Raw genomic sequence first — 25,010 nt, forward strand, 5'->3', positions numbered from 1 at the left:
ATACTTTCCTACAAACCCTTACAAAAATGAGTTTTGAAACTCTATTGTTGGACTATTGACCGCCTTTTGAATTTATTGAATTTCGATAGACATTCAACCCCAGCTGAGTGCAATCTTTACAGGGCCAACAGAATTTTCATTGTGTTCTACCCAACAGACTTTTTGTGCTATTTTTTCTATGTCTTTTTGTTGTCAGTTTTCAACGTTCACGAACAATTAGCGTGTACTGTTCATGGTGACCCATGTTTTTAAGTAGTTTTAGGCACAGATGATAAGAACATGATGTGACAATTTCGTTATGAATTTTTGCTCTAACTTGTAATCAACTATTGGCCACATTCTGCAAAGGGAAATATAGCAGCATGCAGTTGCGTGCTCGTTCATGTTATATAAAAGTACATATTAACGGAGCACACTTAGCTCAAGCTTCGCAACACAGTGAAAATATGCCCTAAAAACTTCATGATGGCAAAGCCTCCACTAATAATGCAAATACATTGTTGAATGTCAATCAGAATCCGTAATGAATCAGCTTCTGTATGTCGCAGAAGGTAACTTTAGGGGTAGGACATATTTTATATTTATCATAAAACAAGTTCAGTGAGTCATCATACTAACAAACAGGATCCTAGATTGAACCTACCATGTAGGGCAGAACAGAGCTTTTTTAAACCAGTTGCAAAGTTCACTATATATATGCTTCAGGGTCTGACATTCTGCCCAAGCCTAGGTATTTTTGCCCGTAGCTTTTGCCGCAAAATGAGGTGCAGTCTGTATTGGAATCCTCCACCGTTGTATGTCTTTGGAGAATTTTACTGTTATTTTTTTCTTTTCCTTCCTTTCTTAAAGTGGACACCATGCTAAAATGAAGTCACTTTAAACATTGAGGGGTTCTAATAATGACGGATTGATCCCACGCATACTATAGAGTTAACACGCATAGCAAAAACGTTCGCGTATGAAATAAAAAGAAAAAAAAAAACAGGATCGCAGGCGTCTTCTGTCGGCGAGTCGTCTTTTCAAAGAAGCATTCGGCCACTGCCTTGCTCCTGTCCACACCCATCTTTCCCCTGTGCCCGCGAACGGCGCCAGCATGTCCGGAGGGGTCGAGCGTTACTTCCTGTCGGCCGGGGGGGAAAAGGGGGGGGGAGGGGTCGCTCCCTCTGGGTCTCTGCTCTCTGCCTTCTCCGTGGTTTGTCTTCACGGAGATGACCTTGGCAGCAGCATAGCAGGAGTCGCGCAGCGGGGGCGGCGGCTCCCCTTTTTCACCGAAGCTGTTCTTCTGCGCCCCGTTTTCTTTGCACGCAGACGCGGGTACGCTGAGTGCGGCGATGTGCCAGTTCAGTTGGCGTTTTCCCGCCACCGTGGTAGCATCTTGCAATGTGAGCGAAGCACCGTATGTAGGTTTTTCGCTGGTGATTATCACGAAGATCGTTTTGTTCAAATTGGAGCGCGAACGTACGCATTTAAGCCTTCGGAGGAATCCGCTCTTGGGTGGCAGCTTCTGCGCAAGGAGGACGTGTTTAAGAAGTTCAACAGTCGCAGGCGTTTTGGATTCTAGGCGAAAAGCCGGCGCGGTCGGAGGGAGCGTCTGCACTTTGGTGAGTGTTTTTGCTTTTTCCTATTCGTGTTTGTGCCAGTCTTGTACAGTGTGTGCTATGAGGTGAAGCACGCATGTAAATATTTCTAGCAGGCAAACCAGCCTCATCGGAAAAAAAAAGGAGGGGGAGAGAGAGAGAGAGAACGAGGCTTGTCTCTACGCGGACGCTGGGGCCGATGGAACGCCAGCTGGAATGGCGACATTTTCTTTCTTTTTTTTTAACCGGTGACCGTTTTTGACGGATTGTTCGGCACAGTGCCGTACTCTTTCGATACGCTACTCGCGCTGAGACGGACACATTATCGAGATGATAATATGCCTCTGTCACACATTGTGGATTATTGAATCTGTGCAGCTCCACCATTTTTGCAGTGTCTGTTTTTGTTTCCACTCATTTTAGTGCCTATAGTTGAAGTTTTCTGGGTAGTAATGCTTGTGACTTGCGCTTTGCTATTTATATTCACAATGGGATCTTTGACGGCAGCATATATTGTTTATCAGGGATAAATGAACGATGTGGTAGTGCTGCCGAGCTGTGGAGGCGGCGGTCGATGCCGTCTAAGCAGTGAAAGACAGTGACAACTCATTTTAGACAAGAAATTTCTTGAGCTATGACGTGGAGCAGCGCACAAATGCCTTTGCTCTATTTTTAGGTTAGTATATACCGCAGCTTAATTATGATTTATATTGTTTATTTCAGCATCACATGCGAGGAGTTCCCGGACGTATCAGCGTTTTACGCAAAGAACAGCCTGGCGTCATACCTTGCACATGAATTGAAATAAAGCAAATAAACAACCCAGCTCATGTTATGGGTTCACCAAAGATGCATATTTTTTCTTTCTCATTAACGCGCATTTTTTATTCTGTGTTCCCTTTCCGCTGCGGATTAACAGAAAATGCTGCGTGATCAACGGTTAGCCAGGAGCAGGCACGAGGTGGTTTACATTAATGCAAAAGTAGCACAGCACATATCCTTGCTGCGGTCAGTCAACACATTCTATGTTCTGCTCGACCAATCAACAATTTAGTCAGTTTAGTGTAGGTTAATGAGTGAGTAAGTATAATGGGGCTTAAAAGATCGAGATCTGTTTTGTTCTTTTATGCCTCACTATGCCTATCATTAACCAGCACTGATCAGACAGGATTGTTGATTGGTCGGGCAGAACATAGAATGTGGTGACTTATCGCAGCTAGGAGATGTACTGTACTACTTTTGCATTAATGAAAATCACCCCGTGTCTGCTCCTGGCAAACCGATGGTCGTGTACTATTTTCTGTTGTTCAGGAGTGGAAAGGTAGCAGAAAATCAAAAAGCGTCACTTGCAGAGTTTCTGAAGCATTTGAGCCTGAAATCAACAGAATTTCAGTTGCGCGAATTCCAAAAGCGCTCTTAAGAAACACATGGGCCACTATTTCATAAGCGCTCAACAAGAGGTCAACACTGCATCATCCAAGATGTTGCCGATTATCAACAGACTTTCAACAGCGTGTATTGACACAACGCTTTCGAATTTCCATAGAAACCCTACATGCATTTTTGTAAGGGAACGTGTAGGTCTTTTCACACCAGTTGCACCTTTATTTGTTTACAAACTAGTACAGCACTGCCAGAAGCGCCGGGATGCTACTTCCCCTGCTTGCGCTGGTTACCCCCAAGCGGCGGCCGACAGCTGCCGGCTGCCCTTAGTTGACTTCACAAGGCCGCAGCCTTTCGTTCGCACTCACATCTCTCAACGACCCCCTGCAGTCATTATCTTGCAAGAAGCGCTTGGACATTACAATATTCCAGGATAAACGCGGCATATCCAACCAAGCATACGAACCACAATTCCCCGTCTAAGCCATCACTATGTTCTCAAAAGTCTGGCAACTGTTCAAATCGACACCAGTCCCTACAACACGCGAGGCGTCAGGTTATGTATGCACTTTAACCCAGCTTGCTCACATACCTAAACCGATTTTAACCCTGAATACCTACCAGACACCATCCGAAAAGCCTTCTCTCAAATGGCTCCCACCTTTTCATCGGCAGTATCCTCTATGTCCAATCATATGGGCTGGATATTTCAACGCTCCCAATCCCGACTGGCTCTACACACGCACGACACACTCGAGCCGCATCTTGCGCATGGTGACAAAAGCTCTCGGCTTTTGCCTTTGTAATGACCTCACATCACCAACACGTCAAGGCAACCGTGACACGTTTCCCGACCCTACATGGTCCCTGAGAATACAGGTGGTATATGGGAAAATACTGCTGTCCCCTTTGGCATCGAACACGTTATTATTACCTATTCCCTCCCTGTATTCCCCCAACGTGCAAAAAAACTCCCGCAGAGCTTACTTGATGGACTGGGTCCTTTTCAAAAGGCGCTTTGAATTGATGTCATCTCAAAATTACTCCGAATGGCAAGAAAATGTCATCCAGACAACGTGCGAAACGACCAGAGGTATCAATATAACTGACCAAGTTCCTGCGATCGACTCGCAGCTGCTCCATCTTTGGGACCAACGCCACGCGCTGCAAAAACGTGGAGGTGAAATAAGCTTAATCCTCTGCTCAAATCTAAACTGGGAGCCATTGCAGTGGAGGCTCTAGACTACGCGCGCCAGCTGGAGACCATGAACTAGCTCCAGTTCTGTAATTCGCTTGGTGGCCAGCTGCACACAGCCTGCGTGGCACTACTCATAGCGATGATTGGGCAGGCACGCGTTCATAAGCAGATTCCTCAGTTACAGCTATCAACCGGACTTTCTGATTCTACACTTTCTTCCGAACTCCAGACCAAGTTCTTTCCGCCTCATTCTCAGCTCCTGTACCAAACCCACCTACAAGTAATCCCACTTACCTTCCCATCGATGTGGATTTCAGTACGGCTCAACTCCGCACTGCTATTTCTCAGTCTCGGCAACGAGCGACCCCTGGCCCCGACGGCATAACATATGGCCACCTTCGTAATCTCCCTGATACGGCACTAGAAGCCGTGCTCGACCATATATACGACGTATGGCGTACAGGGATCCCCCTGAGGAGTGAAAAACTCATATGTTCCCATTCTGAAGCACGGCAAACGAGCAACTCTAGACGAGATAGTCCTCGTTCGAGTCAATTGCTCACATATAAACTAGATTTCGAGCTTATGTCTGCACGCAAGAGAATATGTTTCATATTCAGCAAGAACTCTATCAGTACTCCAACCGTCACCAACTCCACTGAGTTGAATGTCTTGACTTCAAACAGCTTCCTTCATCTACCATTCTGCCATCCTTGAACAGCGTATATTAACAATTTTCTTACGACCCGTCGCCACGCTATCAAGCTTCCAAACTTCAACCTTACTGGACACCCTCTCACGGGTCCCCCAAAGCTCTGTTATTTCACCCTTCCTCTTCAATCATGCTCTTCGCCCTCCTCCTTCAACGGGTGCCGTCACTACTTGGGGCTCTATGCGGACGACGTAACCATCTGGACGACCACAGGCAACCCCGGCACTATTTCATTCATCCATCAACAAAGTATTGATATAACTATCAACTTCTCGCATCAGGTAGGTCTAATCCTTTCTCCTACTTGAATAAGAATATGTAGTGGTCACTAATCGCCCTCACCGGCTCGAATGCAAGGCGATCGCGATCTTATCCACCTCACCCTACGTCACACACCCCTCCCCCGTCAGCGAAAAAATCGAAGTACTAAGTTTCGACCTCACGGAGAATGGCAAAGCGATCGAATGGCTTAACACATGCCAATAAAAACATTCAACTTCCTGCTATAATCGGATGCATGACGCGTAGACGTCAGGGCCTCAAGGAGCATAACATGCGCCGCCTCACATAGGCCCTCCTCTGCACTAGAGTCATGTATGCCCTCCCATACGTACGACTTAACTCCTCCCAACAGCAAAACCTCGACTCCTTCCCCTCACACGCGCCTGGCTGGTGGGGTATCTGGCCACAGCCGCTCTTAAAACTTGAAGAAACCGCCCTCCCACACCTCTGGACGCAAGAACCGACATCACCTCCTACCACAACAATCGCGCCTCCGCTTGACGCATCATGGTCGACAGATTCTAAGCTCCGTAGACTAAAATATCAACGGCCTTAACCCGATTGTTCTAAAACCACCTCCTAAGACAGATATGCCTCGTATACACATACCATACCCCGCAACATGCACCCTGTAAACAATACTGGCGTAGGAAGGGTCGCATCTGCACACTACACTACGGCTACCCCGACCCTAAAAGTATTGCTAATACAGAGAGTTGATATCATGCCGAGCCTCAGCAAAGCACGGTATAGCTGATATAGCCCCAAGGCAATTGCCCACTGTCCCTCACCTCTCACATGTTCCCACCTCCTTAGCTCTCGAGATCCAGGCCTTAGCCTCAGCCATACTCTGCCACACTCCTTCAGGCCGACACACTATATTTACTGACAGCCAAGACGCGCTTCGTGGTTTTTCTTGAGCACGCGCTTCCCACTCACATCCTTAGTCAACTCTCAGTTCACTTAGCGCTTTACCAGGAGACGACCTATACACTAGATTGGGTTGCAGGTTACAACAGAGTGCCGGGCAACGAGATGGCTGATCAACTCTCCCGTGCAGCAGATCTTCCGGGAGACTCATGCACTCCCTGGCCCACCCACTATGACCCCCAGACCATTGCCCGCCAAGAACTAGCTCGGCTCCGCAAGATCCTCCAGGAGCTCCTGGAAGGCTCCTGCCTTCTGCCATCCCCTTCCAAGTTCCTTTCCCGTTGAGATTCCTGTCTTGTCCGATAAGCACAAAAACATAGTCTTCCCATCCCTCATAACCTCCATTATATCACCGGATATCCCTCCCGCCCTAAATTCTCTTAGTGCTCGGCATACCCTGACACCGTACACGTGTTGTGGAACTACCCAGACAGCCTCCAATCCCGCCAGCAGTGCATAAACTTTCTCCCACCCAGTTATCGACCTCATTCACTTCTGGAGTGGCTCGCTCCACCTGATAGAGCAGACGAGTGTGGCATAATGGAGGGCCATATCAACAGGGTCCTTCCGGATGCTTAATACTTTTTTATCATTTTGTGGCTCTGGACTAAAGGCTCACTTATGTTATCTTTGTTTTTGTCTTGATTGAGTAAAGATTATTCACTCACTCAATGCCCTCAGTTGCTCGCCAGGCAGGGTCACATAGACACTTCCGGCTGAATGTACACGCGCTTTGTAATGCAGGTTGTCGCCGATTTGGGGTCACTAGGGCCTGAACTACACTCGATGGTACCATGCAACCACTCAAGCTTGTGAATGCGCGCTCCGTAATCACCAAAAATAAACAACTCAACTCTGCGTACTCGCGTTAGTTCTATTAGTCACAGAACGGGTCGGAAGTTGGGCGCCGACTTACATTTCTGACCAAGGCCATTGCTGTTGAGAAGGAGGAAAATATAAAGTTTACCTGCTTCTTTTCCTTTTTCTAACACGGTTCATCTATAGATAAGCGCAGATGTTCAGGCCGTTCACTGATCGGGTGTCATGTTCTCGCTGGGCCTCCAATGAGACCAAAACAGATAGGGCGACCGTCGGCTGATCAGTTCCGTCAACATCGCAGGGCCGAAAACCTCACACTATGGTGATAGGTAACCGTCGGTCGTGCTAGCATCGTCGCCGGTGTAATGCGACAGATCAGTGCATCAATAAGGAACCTAACCGCGCAGCCCACCGACGGTGGCCGAAAAAAAAACATACCTTACTCTACATCCGTCTTGTGCAGTAACATATTCATCAAGCACTACTGCAGGAAGAACGACCGCTCTGTGAATCGTGCACAAAAGAAAAAGAGACGTGTCTTGATATTGCAGTCTGCACTGCAGACGACGCTCCGCCGTTTATTTTTTTGTGACGTGACGCGATGATTTCCAAATTTGCGGTCGCACTCGGTTGGAGGAGTTTCCCAAATGTGATTTCTATCGCATTGTTGTGATAGGCGCTGCTCGCAAGCACTAAAATTTTGCTAGTAGAATCAGACTAGTATATTATTCACAGAAGTATAAAACAGCAATGCATTGAACGACCCTGTCATCGCCACTTTGATATACAATACTTGCGTTGATCGTGCGCAAATGACTGTCTAACTTTCCCTTGCATGGGTAAATTTTAGGAGACTGCATATGGTTACCATAAGGAAATGAATTCTCTCCTTAAAACCCCAGTAACATTTTCCTTTTCTCACTCCGCAGGGGGCACCTGTTAAAGCAGGTGTTTTTGTGTTTTGTGCGACACCACGGACCCCAAGCACCCACGCTTAGCCATGCGTGGAATCGTCGTGTCTGGGGAAAAGGGGATCCTGGTGGTTGAGCCGATGCCGAGGCTTTTGGAACTTTAGGGCCCCTCGGCGGAGGCAACACACCACTTTGGCCCACGCTTCCCATAGACGGCACCTCCGAGCTGACCCACCCGGGGGAAATAGGCATTAGCCTTTTCCTGACCTCCCCTCCATCTTTTACTTTCCTGCCCTCTTTCTCACAACTCTTCTGTCTTCTCCTATTTTCTCCGTTTCTTCCTACTTTCAGGCGGCGAGGGTTAACCTTGCGTGGCGATCCACCCTGAGTTTTGCCATATGGGGTTAAGTTATGGGGTACAGCTGGCGCGGGCAGGACTTGCTTGCAGCCTCCTGCCCCGTCCTCTTGTTAGACTTCGTGGTGGGTGGGTGGCGCCGTGGCCGAAAAACCCATAACTCTTATGGCTTCCAATTCATCCAAAACTGATCGCCCCGACAAAATGAGACGCACCGGTGTAAGAGCTGACGTTTTCAAAAAACAACGAACTTCCCTAAATATCACGTGATCCACTCTGAAGATGATCTGAAACCTGCCCGATTTCTGTCCCCTTTTCAAGTATCTAAGAGTTTGACAGCAGCCTTGAGTCCAAAATCAAAACTCACCAAGATTGCTAGTGGAGACTTGCTGCTTGAACTCAATGATGAAACGCAACATTCAAAGCTGATGAACGTTCAGTCTATTGGAGACGTCCCTGTGAGAATAACTGGTCATAGGTCTTTGAACACTGTCCGCGGCGTGATCTGCGACAGAGATCTTCTCCACATTGCTGAAAAAGAAATGTTGGATATTCTTGCGGACCAGAATGTAGTGAATGTGCGAAGAATCAAAATCCGAAAAGATGACAAAGAAATACCGACTATGCGCCTCATACTGACATTCCCAGTGCAAGCACACTCTCTAAAAACATAGAAGTCGGCTACCTAAAAATATAAGTCCGACCCTACATACCCAACCTCCGAAGATGTTTCAACTGTCAGAGATATGGCCACGGATCACACAGCTGTCGTGGCCATACAACCTGTGCAAAATGTGCTTCCAAAGAACACATCACCAACAGCTGTGACTCTACTACTTCTCACTGTGCAAACTGTGATGGGGACTACCCAGCATATTCAAGGTCTTGTCCACAGTGTAAAAAAGAAAAAGAAATAACTATCAAAACAAAGGAAAATATTTCTTTCGCAGAAGCCAGGAAACGGCTACAAGAAACAAACATGTTTGTATTCCAGGCCAAGACAGACTACGCGGAGACGGAGCGCAAGAGTGGAGCGCCAGACCGCAACATGGTACATACCAAGGCGTCTTCGGACCCTGTGGTAGGCCGAGCAAATGCATCCCAGGCAGAGGCAGCCAAGGCTGTCTTGCCAACTCCAAAAACGGGCCCACCGACTGCGCAGTCGGGAGTCCGTATGGTTTCCTCCAGTAGGGGGAGGCCTAAAGATTGTTTGTCCGTGGCCACACCACGGACCTCCAGCGCCTAGAGTGAGGTGATGGACGTCACCCCCACCACGACTGGGGTGCAGGGGCGACGGCACTCGCTTGAAAGCAAGGGGAAGCCTAGAGTGATCCCGCCAGAAATGAAATAACGTTTAGTCCCCAACATACCACTATGGCTTACATAATACACTGGAACTGCAGAGGCACGGCCGCTCGATGGAAGCTCACTAGGTGCGGCCTGCTGCGTCGCCCGAAACCGGCGGGAGGCGCCTACTTCCCGTCGCCGCCGTCGCGGCGCCACCGCTCGGGGACAGCCGCGCGCTGCCGCGCGCGGAGAGCTGCGCCTGGCTGCGCTTTGCGTGAGGCGTTGGCGTTGTATGAGCCTGTTATTTTAAGGACATAAGAGCTCCGCTTCATACAATTTGGCAACACGAATTCGTATATACTGTCATGACTTAGTGTGGGCATGTCAGCCCTTAGCGCTAGCTCGGCAAGGATGTATACTAGAGTGTGCCCCGAAAAACTTAATGTGATGGTGGTTCAAGGCAACTCGATTGGAGTGCTCGCATTACCGTGATGTTGCATTCAGATCAAGTTGTTTGTCAAATGAAAATGTGAACAATTCGAAGCTGTTCAGCTGCCATGGTAGCCTAATGCACAACCACTTAAATCTCTATATGTCGTGAATTCCGTATGTCATTTTCATACTCATTCCTGCATACAGCTTTTATACACAAATTAATGTCAACCTGCTCAAAACTGCTAGCGCTATCTAATAAAAAAAAATTCCTACTGTGAGCAACCTCTGTGAAAATGCGACTGGTAACCAACCTTTTTATCTCATTCTGACAAACGTTATGGTGAAATTATGAAGGTGTTTATTAGGTAAAATCTAGACAATTGCCTGGTATATTCGACTTAGTTGGAGACCTTAAACTTTGTACGCCAGAACGCTATCCGTCATGGCTTCCCGCATTTTGCATGACCGGTCAAAGTAAGCGCGCTTCATAGTGTTGGTCTGTCTCAATGTGCTACGTATATGCGCAGAAAGTTTTTATTACTATTTTTTTTTGGCTGCTCGCAAACCCATATAATTTTTCTGGTTTGTAATTTTCAATGGAAGAACGCGCATCGAGTGTTCCTGTTGTGAAACTAATTCTTACCTGCGATCACAAGAATGTTCACGCTTCAGAGCGCAACTGCAGGAGATTCAGTGAGCAGCCGAGTACGCTTATTAAATGGCCACACACACAAAAAAGGAAGAAAAGTACAATTCGCAGACCGAAAACCTTTCTTGAGAGAGGTTTATGTCATAGCCATAAACGTCGCTCCACTGTTGAGTTGACATTTCCAGCCCAGCTCGCTATCAGTGGGTGCAGCAACTTAACGATATATTGCATGGCTACTCAGCATGGGCATGATCATTGTTTTCATAGATTAGCTGCAGTCACTGTGTACAATGAGAAAACAATGCTGAAATCAAAAGTTTCATCAGCTTGCTACTTTGCCGGACCTCTTTCGACTTCATTATCCGGTTAATGAAGGTGCTCGTAAGCTGACAAAGCTTGATTTTTTTCCTTTGCGGGGTACTTCAAGCCTCCATTGTCCTTGGTTTTCATTAACTTGTAACTGGTCCAGTTGACTCATATTTCCTATAACAGGCTCTTGCATGACTGACATCCCGCCTCAAAACCATTACCAAATATCGCATAAATTAAGCAACAACTTGGTAGTGAAAAACAAAACTTGGGGTTCCTAAGTCTCCTTGCGGAGCCTCGTTAGCGTACCCACACATTGCTACCTGCTTATTCACCGTATCCCTTAATTACTTCCTCTGTCGCATTTCATGATAATACAGCCTTAAGCCACCGCATTATATGAAATAGCACCCTACACATAAGTATATAAAACACCTCTTTACCGAAGCTGTATACGAACGTGCCCTGAAGGAGTATAGTGTGCCTGACTTGGGATCTAAGGGTCCCACTTTCAATTCCCATTTCACCCTTACATCTTATTGACTTTCTCTGAATTGGCAGCTCCTGCCACATTGAACATGTCATGTGTTCTCATTGAGCCAAAGGTGTCTAGCCATGTCACCAGCAAAAGTGCCTCCTGCCAGAGAGGTATTTTTCCGACTTTCCGCCGACAGAGCGTGCGCCGGATTTTCTGTGGAACGGAGCTTTTCAGTTTATCGCATCAGCTCAAACAGTCTCAAGAGTATAAACAAATGTTGTATGCACAGGCTACCTTGCTTGCAAGGCCACTCAGACTAGCTGCAAAATTTAGAACAAATTGCATGCTTATATGAAGAAAAAAAAAAACATCGTACCTTTTTTTTATATGTCCTCGCAACATAACCTGCGAGAAAAGCTTGTGGTGCTACATCATCGTGTTCATTCTACTTCACACATCGTTAAAAATCCTAGTTCACTGGCCAGCTCCCTGGTAACTAAATAGGTTAAACAACATGACGGGAACACAGGAAAAGAGGAAGACACAACTAGCGCAGTTGTGCCGTCTTCTCCTGTGTTCCCGTTACGTTGTTTGCGCTGTTAACCTATAATTAATCACCAACAAGTCAAATCTGCTGCCCCTTGTAGCAAATTCGGCGGCAGCTGGTAGGGGATTATGCTTCAGCATTTGGACTTTTTAACCTCAGCGCCGCTTTATTTCAAAGGAAGCGAGTGCATTTCCACTCTTCGCTGCTGCCTTTGCCTGAAGCGAGCTCAGCAGATAAAATTAGAGGGTCTCTTAGATGTCTCTTAAGCGGAGGACGGCGAAAGCCTACCCTTCTCCTATCGTTTGCCTCTCATCAATTGCCACGGTTGCAGTCATTTCAACTCGTCGTTTGATATATTGGTCGTTTCCCAGTCGTGATGAGTCTGCCTGCGTAGTCATTGTAGTCCTTACCACTCAACTAAGCAAGTTACTCGTTTAGAATCAGTAGTGTTCATTGCAAGTCGTCGTTTGACATATTGGTCATTTCGTAGTCATTAGCAGTAATGATGAGTCATGCCTAGCTATTATATTCAATACCACACACCGCTAAGCATTTTGACTCATTTCTAATCAGTTGCGGTCATTATATGTTGTAGTTTTGACATACTGGTCATTACAAGTCATTTTAGTCATTATTAATCATTATTACTGATAGCATTAGTCATTACCTCTATCAATGTATACAACTTTTATTGATTACATATCACCGTCAATCATTTTCATTCTTAATTTCCCTCCTGGCATGTCCGCTTTTCGCGCCTGACACACCAGCGCAAAGAGGCACAGCTTCTGCGCACAGATTTTCACTCCATGAGCTTAGAACGGTGTTCGCCTTAAAAAACAAACACGTCCCGTCTCAACGTTAACGTGTTTGCACGCGTGCACACAAAAAAGTTTGCGTTGACAACGCATATGCAAAGCGAACACGTCCAGAAAGGAAGCAAACCGCGCGCTCAGAGCCGGCGATTCCGGCGGCGACGTGTCCCCGAACAGTGGCGCCCTCACTAGAAATAGCGGGCGCAACTGTAAACTCCCTAAGGACGCGCTTGCCCATTGACGGCGGCGCGACGCAGCAGGCCGCACCCAGTGCGCTTCCATCGAGCGTCCGTGGCATAGGCTTGCTGAAAAACTATACAGATATCACAGATATACTTAAATCAATGGCACCTATTGCTTTGTGCCTCCCGGAGACTTCGTCCACCAAAACGCAAATATTCTGAAAAAATATGAAACCTTCAGACGTGACAGACAGCAGGCGAGCCGACTCTCAGAAGGCGTCGCAATCATAACACCAAGCGACGTCCCTGTTAGAGAAATACCTTTGAACACACATCTAGAAGCCGGGGTGGCGCAGTGGTTACGGCGCTCGACTACTGTTACCAGGGACGCGGGATCGCATCCCAGCCTCGGCGGCGGATTTTCGATGGCGGCGAAAAGCAAGGCGCCCGTGTGCTGTGCGATGTCAGTGCACGTTAAAGAACCCCAGGTGGTCGAAATTTCCGGAGTCCTCCACTACGGCGTCACTCATAGCCTGAATCGCTTTGTCATGTTAAACCCCACAAACCAAACCAAACCGAACATCTAGAAGCAGTTGCACTCAGCATAGTTAGCCACAAAACAATCACAGTTTGTTCCTTATATTTACCTCCACATCAAACTATTACAGTCTGTGGCTTAGAAGATCTTATTCAACAGTTACCATTGTCATACGTGGTAGTTGGGGACTTTAATGGGCACTCTTCGTTTTGGGGGAGTGAACGAACCGACAAGAGAGGGCAAATTATAGAAGATTTTATCTTGTCAAATAACATATGTCTATTGAACATTGGAAAGCCGACATATTTCTGCCCCAGCTCAGGCAGCTTGAGCTTTCTTGATTTATCTATATCCTCACCATCCATATTTAACGATTTTAACTGAGATGTTTTAGATGACCCTCAGGGTAGCGACCATTTACCCGCCATTTTAAAGTTATCATCCTCTATACCCATCGTCCCATCAAGGCCACGGCGATGGAAGCTTTACTTCGCCGACTGGTCAGTTTTTAGAGCAAATGCTACATTAGAAAAAGTACACTCTGAAGATTTGACTGTAGAACAAATAAATGAAAGATTTACCACGTGCATAAAATCAGCAGCTTTAGTAGCCATCCCGCAAACTTCAATACCGCCAAGAAAAAAAACACAAGGTATGGTAGACCGTGGCATGCAAATTACCAAAAAAGGAGCAAAACAAAGCATGGGGCACCCTCCGTCGATATGCGACAGCAGGGAATCTAAGTAACTTCAGAGAAGCTAGAGACAGAGCGCGGTATGTACGGAGAAATGCAGAAAGAACCTCATGGCAAAAATACATGTCTTCCATAAACAGCTCACTGCCCTCTAAAAAATGTGGGAACAGGTACGCAAATACACAGGAAATGTTACCCCTTACGCATACCCTATGCTGACACCACCCGGAAAGCAGATAACATTAGAAGAACAAGCTAACATTTCAGGCGAGCACTTTTCCAATGTTTCAAGCTCGTCCAACTACACTCTAACATTTAAAACACACAAAACAATTGCAGAAAAACACGAGCTTGCTTCTACAGCAGATTTAGATGAAGAATTCAACCGGCTTTTCACAATACAAGAACTAAACAGAGTCTTAACCTCAGGAAAGAAAACAGCACCAGGCCCTTATAATGTGCACTATGCAATGCTCGCCCATCTCTCACAGGCGGCCGTAGAGACATTGCTAAAATTCTTTAATAAAATAGGGACAACTGGCAAAATACCGGAAGCATGGAAAAAGGCCATAATAGCACCCTTTCTTAAACCAGGTAAACCCCCCACAAACCCTAACAGTTATAGACCCACAGCCCTTACCAGCTGTATTGCTAAATCCTTTGAAAGCATTGTAAACATTCGATTTAACTTTGTTCTAGAAACCCGAGAACTTCTAGATGCACAACAGTGTGGCTTTAAAAAATTCTGTTCGACAACAGATCATCTTGTCTGCTTTGAAAATACAATCCGGGAGGCGTCCAGCCACAGGCGACACTGCATCGCGGTCTTCTTCGGCCTGGAGAAGGCCTAGGACACCACGTGGAGTTTTGGTATCCTGCGCGACATAGCAGATCTATAGGAATCCGTGGCAGGATGCTGAACTGCCTGAACGACTTCCTGACTAATCGTACATTCCAAGTCCGCTTGGGCACAGTGCTGTCCATAACATTTACATAATAAAATGGTGTACTACAGGGGTGCTACCTAAGCACAACACTCTCCATAGTAAAAATGAACTCATTTGTTAAAGTAATTCCCAAGTCCATAATGTATTCCGTTTATGTAGATGACTTACAAACAACATGCACTTCCTTCAACATATCCACCTGTGAAAGACAAATACAAATACCACTAAATAAGCTATCTCCCTGGGCAAACATTAATGAATATAAGTTTTCTCCCAAAAACACAGTAGCCGTTGTGTTTTCGCTGCAACGAGGCTTTACAGATCAATCCCACACGATACTTGAACCAAACCATACTACCATAAAACAAGAACATAAATTTGTAGGTGTCATATTTAACAGAAAGCTTATATGTGTACCCCACATAAACTGCCTGAAGAAGAAAGCTACCCTAGCCCTTAACTTCCTACAGGTGCTGTCGCGAAAACGGTGAGGGTCCGATCGATTATGCCTTTTACAAATCGCTCTGTGGTGCGCTCAAAGTTGGTCAATGGATGCATAGTATATGGCTCAGCCAGACCACCTTATTTAAAACGACTTGATTCCACACACAATATTGGTTTATGGCTGTCATCTGGTGCGTACCGAACATCTCCAATAGCAAGTCTTTACGCAGAAACAAATGAACCTGCCCTAGAAAATAGAAGAACCGCACTAACATGCAGATACATCCTTAAAACCCATTCTAAGCCAAAACATCTCTGTTATTCAATAGTCACGAAATGTCCATCTAGAACAATCTTCAACAACAAATCCCGGATGATTAAGCAACTTTTCATGCGCTTTGAACAAATATGGCAGGACATAGACATTAGCGAAATGCCAAGTATTGCCCCAGGAAACAAACCACACCCACCATGGTACACCCTCCCAACAGTTTCCAACCTCACACTAACACCGTATCAGAAAACATGCACACCGCGTGAGCATATATTACAAGAATTACTCGCATTAAAAGAAAAATATAAAAATTAGATTGCATTTTATACAGATGGCTCAAAAACAAAAGACTGTGTTGGTAGTGCAGTAGTGCAAAATAAAACAGTTAAAATAATACGACTGCCTCAATGTTCATCAATTTTTACAGCCGAGTGCTATGCTATTTATGTTGCCGTCCAGAAAATATTAGATACAAACATCAAAAACAGCATCATTTACACAGATTCATTAAGTGTCATCACTGCAATAAACTCCAAAAATGCAGTTGAACCACTGATAGGAAAGATTATACACAACATAGTAAATATCACAAGACGAAAACATAATATAAAATTCTGCTGAGTACCCGGTCATGTTGGGATAAGGGGTAATGAACGAGCAGACGTATGCGCTGCACGGGCAAAAAATGTGCAAATAAAACAAATTTACGTGCCACACAGAGATTTTGCGAAATTAATACGCTGCAAACTGAGAGCTAAGTGGCAGGACGCTTGGGAAAATGAACTAAATAACAAGCTTCACAACGTAAAGCCCCCCAAACGATTCATCGAGGTAATTTTATGCCGTTTACGCATAGGTCACACGCACATCACCCATAACTTCCTGCTAACGAAAAAAGACAAACCTGTGTGTGAAATGTGCGGTGACGAGCTCACAGTTAATCATATTTTACTTTCATGCTCACAACTCGAAGAACAAAGGAAAAGATATTTTACTGCATTTTATAACGAACACACCCCATTTCACCCGGCATTGCTTTTAGGCGAACAAGCACTCGTCGATGTTTCTGTAGTTTGCGTTTTTCTAAGAAAGCCAATGTTTTAAATCAAATTTAAGTATCATAACCTTAGACATCTGATAGATCATCTAACCTTGTGTCTGGCGCATGATAGCCGCCGTTGCTTATGCGCCATAAAACCCCATATAACTAACTAACTAACTAACTAACTAACTAACTAACTAACTAATTAACTAACTTTTCTTTTCTCAGGTAAGTTAAAAAAAATGTATTTGTAACGGGGTTTCTAATAGCGAAGAGGACCCGAGGGAGACCTCGCAAAAGGGATCGTTCTAGCCTTTCGTGCCAACAACTCCACTTCGCGCTGTGCTTTCGCAGTGCGTCTCCTGCTGGAGCTAATCTTCCTTTTGAGAATGGGAGCTTTTCTCATTGAGTTACGCTCTCCGCCGCCACTAGGGGCGCGACCTGCTCACTGTTCGCTCCGCACCTGCTTCAGCGGCGGCCGGATGGCTTTTGTCGCGCTTTCGTGTGCAGGTTTCGTGATGAATGCAGCCCCGAAATGAAAGACCACAGAAGGTAGATGCTGCAGCCGCATGTCGTCAGCGTACTACGCTCGTGAACAGTCTTTATATAAAAAACACTGTCGCGCAGCAAGTTCGACAAGCATATGACATATATTACGGCACAGTAGCTAATTTGTTCATTTCAACCCGAATTTTTCCCAACCCTACAATAATAAGAGTAAAGAAATTGAATGAGCAGTGAAAACATCAAAGATTCTTGAAGGCTAACATGGCAGTGGCGCTAGATAAGAAACGATCCAGAAAGCACCGAAGACGAAAATAACTTCATAAAAATGTAATGTAATTTGCCTAATGGTTGCATGACATAACGTTTTAGTATAACAGTCAAGGTAAAGGCTGTAAAATTAAGTTTTAAATGTTATTATAACTTATAAATTAGCAATTTTGATATATTGTATTACATAAATATTTATATAAACATTATTTTAGTTCTGCAAATAAACGTTGTTTTAATGAAATTTTTACATGCTATATTCATTATTTCACTAAAAAACATAGCAAATGTATTTCAAGACTAATTCCTAATGTCATTATCTTTCTTTTTTTAGTATGTTTTTAAACTAACAGTTTCTTGTAACTATCTGTGCAATAATGCCTTCCTTTGAGAGCAAGCACCGCCCAATTATTTTGGTTTTACACATTCGCCACTATCACTCAAGGGGCACTCCTAAATAATGAATATAAAGGCTTGTTTCTATGCTATTTATTCAGAGGTGAGTATAGGAGTTGTATACCGTACTGTATTGCGGAGTGGCGTACCGTCACGATTGGTAGACTACATGCTCGTGCAGGGTTATTTTACCATTTTCAATAATGCTACATTAATGCTGCATACTGTTGTGCCGGTGGGGTTATCACACAGTAGCCCACCGTCAACAGGGTTGTGCCAAGGAGTTGGTTGCGTAGCGCTCGTCACCCGTTTCGTGAACGAGAGCTGTCAGCTCCCTGGGCGGTAGCGATGAATCCGAGTCGGCGCTGGTGAGATGAAGAAAAAGCAATTTATACACTGTTTACAGGCATTTACACAACGAGATCGGCTCTGGGGCCGAAAGCTAACATAGCCGTACGCGACTGTTCTCGCGCAGCCACGGCCGGGGAGATTCCGCCGCGTCCGCTCTCTCAGAGGGCGAACTGCTCCCGATGGACGCTAGTGACGAACTCACACTTGGAGTCTCGAAAGGAAGCACTTGAGTCTCCGTAACCGAGAAACCGTTGACGCTCAAATGGTCCAATCCGACGGCAGCCCTTTCGCAGGGCCAATGGGAGAGATTGCTGCGCTCTTGCTTCAAATTTGCCGCGGGGCGAGAAGGGGTCTACCGCCAGGACCACGGCGCCGAGCTGTCTGAATGCTCAGCTCATGTTCAAAATCGGTGCTTCTCTCCCCTTGGCACGGCGCGCCTCCAGTGTACCGGTGCTTTGCAGAGCAGTATCCGGATGTTGTGAAGGAGGCGTTCGCCGGAGAAGTTTGGCGTCCGGCTGAATTTCTGGGCGGCTTTGGCCGGGCACAGCAGCACCCCCGCCATCAGACAATGCGCTGGGAAGACGAGCTGCTCGCATGTGGCTCGGATGCCGGGCGCGCTCGTTCGCCAGGTTCCTCTAAGCTCACGTCCAGTGTTCGGGCGCCAGGAAGTCTCACGTGCCTCGGGTTCCACTCGCCAGGTCAGGATCTCTGCCGACAGCCTTGTTGCCGGGGCACGTCGACAAACTTCGCTCGGGTTGCTCCAATGCCCTTGCCTCTCGCCACTGGTAATGGTAAACTGCTCTGCGGCTTGCAAAACCGACCGACAACAGGCAACACCCAACACAAGCATGTACCCTCGGTCACCCGTCAAACACAAGACAGAGGCAAAATTTCAAATTCAATTAGGTAAATTGCTGTCCCCTTTTTTCTCCCACCACAACAAGAGACAGGTGTATAGGATGCAGTACACAAGGTTCAAACAACAATTTTGCACATTAATGATACATTAAATAGCAGGGAAAAGTAACAAGTAATGGAAAAGAGTCTCATTGAATTCACTTGGGCCGTAAACCACAACTGAAGAAGCAAGGAGGTCATTCAATTTTGCCCCGATCTGCCTACAGCATAACCGTTAGCGACAAAACAGTCGTCGAAGGCAGCTATGTCTCGAATGCGCATGACTCAAAGCATCCGAGTTCGCACTGTGCTGCTCTCTTCCGCAAGCGGCAGAACGCGAAGCAGCATTCGGGCGGTTTGGCTCACCTCCCTTCGGTACAGCTTCAGCTGTCCATTTCTCTACGAGACCTTTCTTTCCACTTTGTGTGTGAAAGAACAGACGAGCACAAGTTACTCGCTTTGTGGAACGATCTGTCTCGTTCCTTACGCTTTGCGCACCAATCGCGCTTTTTCTCAACACGGGTGCATTTGTGCCGCTGGGATCGCCGCTTCTTTTCATTTCGCGATCGTTTGTGTTTTCTCACCTTTCGGTGACAGCATTCTTTCATGCACCTGCCTTTCCGCTCTTTTCGGCGGCTGCACTTGAATGTTTGCTTTCTTTCTTTTGGTACCAGCTCTTTCAAGCTGCTGGTAACCGGAGTGGGTATGGCGCCGACATCGCCCGAGTGCGGCGCCGCGTCTGCATCGCGGCCAGCAGCGCATGACTCACTGCCAGTCGCGTCCGAACAAGGCTCGCTCACGCCAGCCCCCGAGATAAACATATCCTCTGCAGGCTCGCCACTCAGGTTACCCTGATCTGCCGGTGTGCCGCATCGCTCAGCGCTAACCGGCGCACGATCAAGTTCGTCCGACAGCTGGGGCGCTTCGGATCGCGTGAGGTCCATGTTCGCACCAGGGTTGTTTTCGCCAATACAATTGAGCGCGTCAGGACACGAAAATTCACGGCTCCTGTCTAGTCGCTCGCTGTCGACTTTACCAGTGTGGCTCTCGACAGCGTCCACGTCATGGCTCTGCCTTAGCTGTTCAACGCTCGTGGGCTGCGCAGTTTCCAAGAACTGCCCTTCGTTTTTCTGTGTGTCATAATCTATGGCGACTCAGAAATCGCCAGTTTGTCGTCTTCTAGCCTGACTACATCTCCACTACGCTTTACAACTTCTGCTTCTGAGTTGTCAGGCGGTTGATTTAATGCAAAATCCGCACTCTCATTTTGTGGATTGCTTACAGCTACGTGGGGCGGCGTGCAGGACGGTTTCACTGCGGATTTCTCGCCGATGGAGCCGCCTCCAACCGTCTCAGCTGCCAGTGGCTCGACCAAGGTAAACCGAAACAATTCTGTTCGAGACTCGATAGGCTCGGTGCTGCGGTCGCGTTGCTCGGCCGCTTCCTCAAGCTGTGTCTCATTCTCAGGTGCAAGTACAAGTTGCTCCGAGACTTCCTGATTGTCTAGCCATTCGGTTATAGCGGCTTTCAATTGTTACGCCAAATCCAAGAACGCTTTGGTACAGTTTTCTCACAGCTGATATCTTTTCAGTAATGACTCTTTCAGGAAATCGTAGTTTTTCAAGTCACCGTCTAACACGCGTTTGATTTCTTCCGACACCTCAGCGGAGGGAAGAGCTACCAATTTTTGTGCCCAAGTATCTCGCTCGAAGCGCTTACTTTTGCAGACACGCTCGAAATCTGCCAAGTACTCTGCCTATCCTCGGCGATGAGGAACGGTTGCAGACTCTCTCGCGGCTTCGAACTGTTACCTTGAATGGCAATTATAGCGTCATGCCTTTCAACACTTTTTTCATGTGCTGAAAGCTCGAGCTGCATAAGCTTCTTTAAGCGGGAAAACCGCTTTTTGTGTTCTAACCTTTCACGCTCATAGCGTTCTTGGCGTTCAAGGGTTCACGCTTTTGGAGTAGCCTTTCGGCTTCCTCCTCCCTTTTTCTCTCTTGAATATCATCCCAGGCCTCTGCGGCTTCCTCATCCGTCACTTCCACTGCCTGCATGATCTCAAGAATTTCCTTTTTTTCTTTTTGTTGAGGCCAAATCGATGCCCAACTCATCACAAATTTGAGAAGTTCTCTGACCTTGTAACTCTCCATCATTTACACCGGCCTCTTGTTGTTTGCCTTTTTAGAATAGTGTACTAGAGGTTCGCTATCTCGCTCCTAGTAAGAGACGCACAAGCTTTTCTCACACTGATTGCCCTCTCAGCATCCCTTGGTTTTGAAAACACTTCCTGTAGGCTTGAAACACGCAAGGTTAACTCAGCCTTTCTCTAAGCTACCCTGTGTGTCAGAGAAAGTCTGGCGTTTGAAGGAAACTTCAGGTACTCACCGCGGCGAGGTGCCTGACGCCGGTCAGTCCCACCGCTGCCATCAATGTTGTGCCGGTGGGGTTATCACACAGTAGCCCACCGTCAACAGCCAAGGAGTTGGTTGCGTAGCGCTCGTCACCCGTTTCGTGAACGAGGGCTCTCAGCTCCCTGGCCGGTAGCGATGAATCCGAGTCGGCGCTAGTAAGAAGAAGAAAAAGCTTTATACACTATTTACAGGCATTTACACAACGAGTTCGGCTCTGGGGCCGAAAGCTAACATAGCCATACGCGACTGTTCTCGCGCAGCGACGGCCGGGGTGATTCCGCCGCGTCCGCTCTCTCAGGGGGCGAACTGCTCCCGATGGACGCTAGTGCCGAACTCACACTCGGAGTCTCGAACGGAAGCACTTGAGTCTCCGTAACTGAGAAGCCGTTGACGCTCAAATGGTCCAATCCGACGCACCGGCTGAATTTCTAGGCGACTTTGGCCGGGCACGACAATACATATATTAGATATATGTTGTTCAAAAGTTTGTAGAAAGGTTATGCTAACGTGTCTTTGTAGCCCTACTATGGCGTTATAAAAAACAATATTATGAACAACGAAATAACGTTTAACTAAAACTGAAATCGAACAGTACTGTAATATTTTTGGCGCTACCTGGAGCGAACTAAAGAAAAAAAATCAATTACAGGTGTGCCTCGTTAATATGAACAGACTAAAACTGAAATCGAACAGTACTGTAATATTTTTGGCGCTACCTGGGGCGAACTAAAGAAAAAAAATCAATTACAGGTGTGCCTCGTTAATATGAACAGTTTTGTTCCCGAGCAAATTTGTCCTTAAATCGAGTCGTCCGCATATGAATCGCGAAGAAAAAATTTTCAGATATCACGCCATGGTTATATGCTTCTGTGCACTTAATTGTTCAATGAAGTTGTAATTAGACAATATTTCTGAACTTGCAATGTCATCACCCTTGTTGTCATTACGCCTAAAATAGCATGATTCCGCTTCACTCGCCAGGTTATTTATGCCTGTTTCGTTGATTGAAAGTTGTTGTTTATGTATTAACGTACTGATTCCGTCTGTCACACGTGTACGTTAGTCGCGAGACTACATATACATATGCTGCCTTTCAACCGACTGATTTGTTTTGAGCGAAGCTAGAACAGCCCACTCCACTAAACAACTGCAGTTTCAACAATATGCGTATATTTTTGTTCCTTACTCTGAATCATAGACGCGGCGTCAAGTTTCATCGGTGCCGTGTTTGCTCTATGAACGGTAGCGAATATCCACCGAAAATTTGACAAGCACTCGCGTCAGGTCCGCTATACACCTGCTTACAGATTTCAAAGGCGCACTGCATGACCTGGTACATTTATTTTTGTACAAAACTTAGAGGCAAAAAGTATTGAGGTAAGTAAGAGAAGTGGTAAGCTTCATTCCACCGTTCGCGGCTGCACTGACGAAGGCGTGCGCGAGTGGGTTATTGACTATTTTATTCATCATGCACAATAAATCTTAGACGCTGATTACGGCATCTTTGTATAAACCATAAGGGGTGAAATGTTCGAATCTGCAGGTTGCAATTTATACGGGAGGAGCGAAGAGCGAGCGCGCATTTCCCTTGCGCGTGAAAGGCGGTAACAGAGGCGCAGGCCTCGGTGGCGACCCCACCGAGGCGCGGCGGGCGGTGCAAACAGACCCCATTGGTGAGGCCGTAAGAGCAGAGAAGCGCGCTCTCCCTCGAGACCGTCCGTGGTACTACGTACGTGAAATGTGAAATTACGACGAATAGTACAGTGGCAAGAGTAGTGCCTAGAATGGGTGATAGACTACGTGATGGCATGATGATACGGTCGACGTTTACATGAGTTGGACTGCGGCAGGGCGGCAAGCACGACCAGAGCTGCAAGCGCATGTAATGGGTGTTGATGACGGCCAACCCGCGACCCGCACGGCCTGAGCTAAAGCGCGTGTAATCGGTGTTGATGACGGCCAGCACGCGGCCCGCACGCCCGCTCATTTGGCCCTCGTTATCATGTGGATTATAGCCTACGACCGTAGTTACATTGTTTTGATTCTTCAAAATCTTTTCACTTCCATCTGTGATAAGACGTGTCAGATAACGCATCGTTTTCTGTTCGTATTGAGGTTTAAATGTGCTTTGCGGTGCTGCTAGTTGTACTTATACATACAAGCTGGGCACCATCGGCACGTTTCAAGCCCAAGCATCGCGTCATTCTTGTTTGCTCTACGACTGGAGGTGTAGGCGCCGGTTTGTGCTTCCCGTGAGATGCTGTGATGCACGTACTACGTCTTACGACAGTGCTGTGATAAGTGTGCTGATGTCTGGACAGACATCATCATGTCCATTTAAAATCGCAATTGTTCCACGTACATGTCAGTGTTTATTAGGTGCAGTGGTAAGTCCAAAAATGTCGCGTATATTAAGAGAGCGTCGTGGAAATTTGTTGACACACGCCGCGCGTAGTCAGAATAAAATAAGACAACGACAATTTGTTATCAGACTGCACTACAGAGATCAAAACTCGAAAAATGTGGTATTTATAAAATACACGCCTATTGTTTATATTTCTGAGTTTTGAAGCTTCGAAAGACAATTAAACGGCAATACTTTAACCTGATCTTGCGCAAAGTTGTTGGGAATGCACATGATACACTTTTAGCATGTTGGAGTTGGCAGAAAAATAAGTGACCAGCCCACACCGCCGAGATGCGCATTACAGCAGGTAAAATTGTTCACGCTTCCGTAAACTATTAGCTGCCAGGCACACAATTTTCTTAAATGTTCAGGCCTTGTACTATTATTGAAGGCCACTTTATCATTATGAATGGAACAAATATGCTTTATGTGTTAATGACTAGTGCTTTTTCAATGTACTACGTTCATTGTTTTATTTTTTGCTTCGTTTTTTTTTGCGTTTTCATGCTGGACAAACACAAATAGTAAACTTTTAAGTTTGTCAGTCCATACCTGAAGATGAATATCTGCCATGCATGTGGCAGCTGTAATGGTCATCTGCGCGTTCGGCTACTTGCCCCATGGTCGTCATATTTAATCCCAGTGATGGCAGCCACACTTTGATCGAGGAGGAAAGCAAGATTTCAACGCGAAGTACAAAGCCAAGGCAGTCAAATTAAGCATTAGCCCTCCACTACAGTATTCTTCACAGCTACATGTGTCACCTTAGGATGTAAAACCCTATATGCCACAGATAGGATGTGTTGCCTTTTTAGATTTTCTAATCTCTCATCTATGTTGTGCAACATTTGGCTGATTATACTTCTCAGTTGTTGAAGATGAAACCGAAGCAGTTCTTGGCATGGTTCTCAGCTTGAATTATTTCGCTAATCTCAGTTGTTTGAAACTTGCATCAGTGCTGGA

General features: G+C 46.3%; 1 protein-coding gene across 2 annotated transcripts in view; it reads left to right on the forward strand.

The window, feature by feature from the left end:
- The first annotated feature begins 20,470 nt into the window (after positions 1-20,470).
- Awh (LIM/homeobox protein arrowhead) overlaps positions 20,471-25,010 on the forward strand; it is a 186,808-nt gene continuing 182,268 nt past the window's right edge. The window contains exon 1 of one of the 2 annotated variants that reach the window (XM_084605750.1): positions 20,471-20,602. In XM_084605750.1, coding sequence (XP_084461876.1) covers positions 20,558-20,602 — 45 coding nt within the window. In that variant the 5' untranslated portion in view covers positions 20,471-20,557. The remainder of the gene's footprint in view (positions 20,603-25,010) is intronic. The other variant, XM_084605749.1, reaches the window with a different exon arrangement.

This window comes from Amblyomma maculatum, chromosome 6, assembly GCF_055883805.1.
Source record: "Amblyomma maculatum isolate TAMU_Amacu chromosome 6, ASM5588380v1, whole genome shotgun sequence".
Classification (NCBI taxonomy): Eukaryota; Metazoa; Arthropoda; class Arachnida; order Ixodida; family Ixodidae; genus Amblyomma; species Amblyomma maculatum.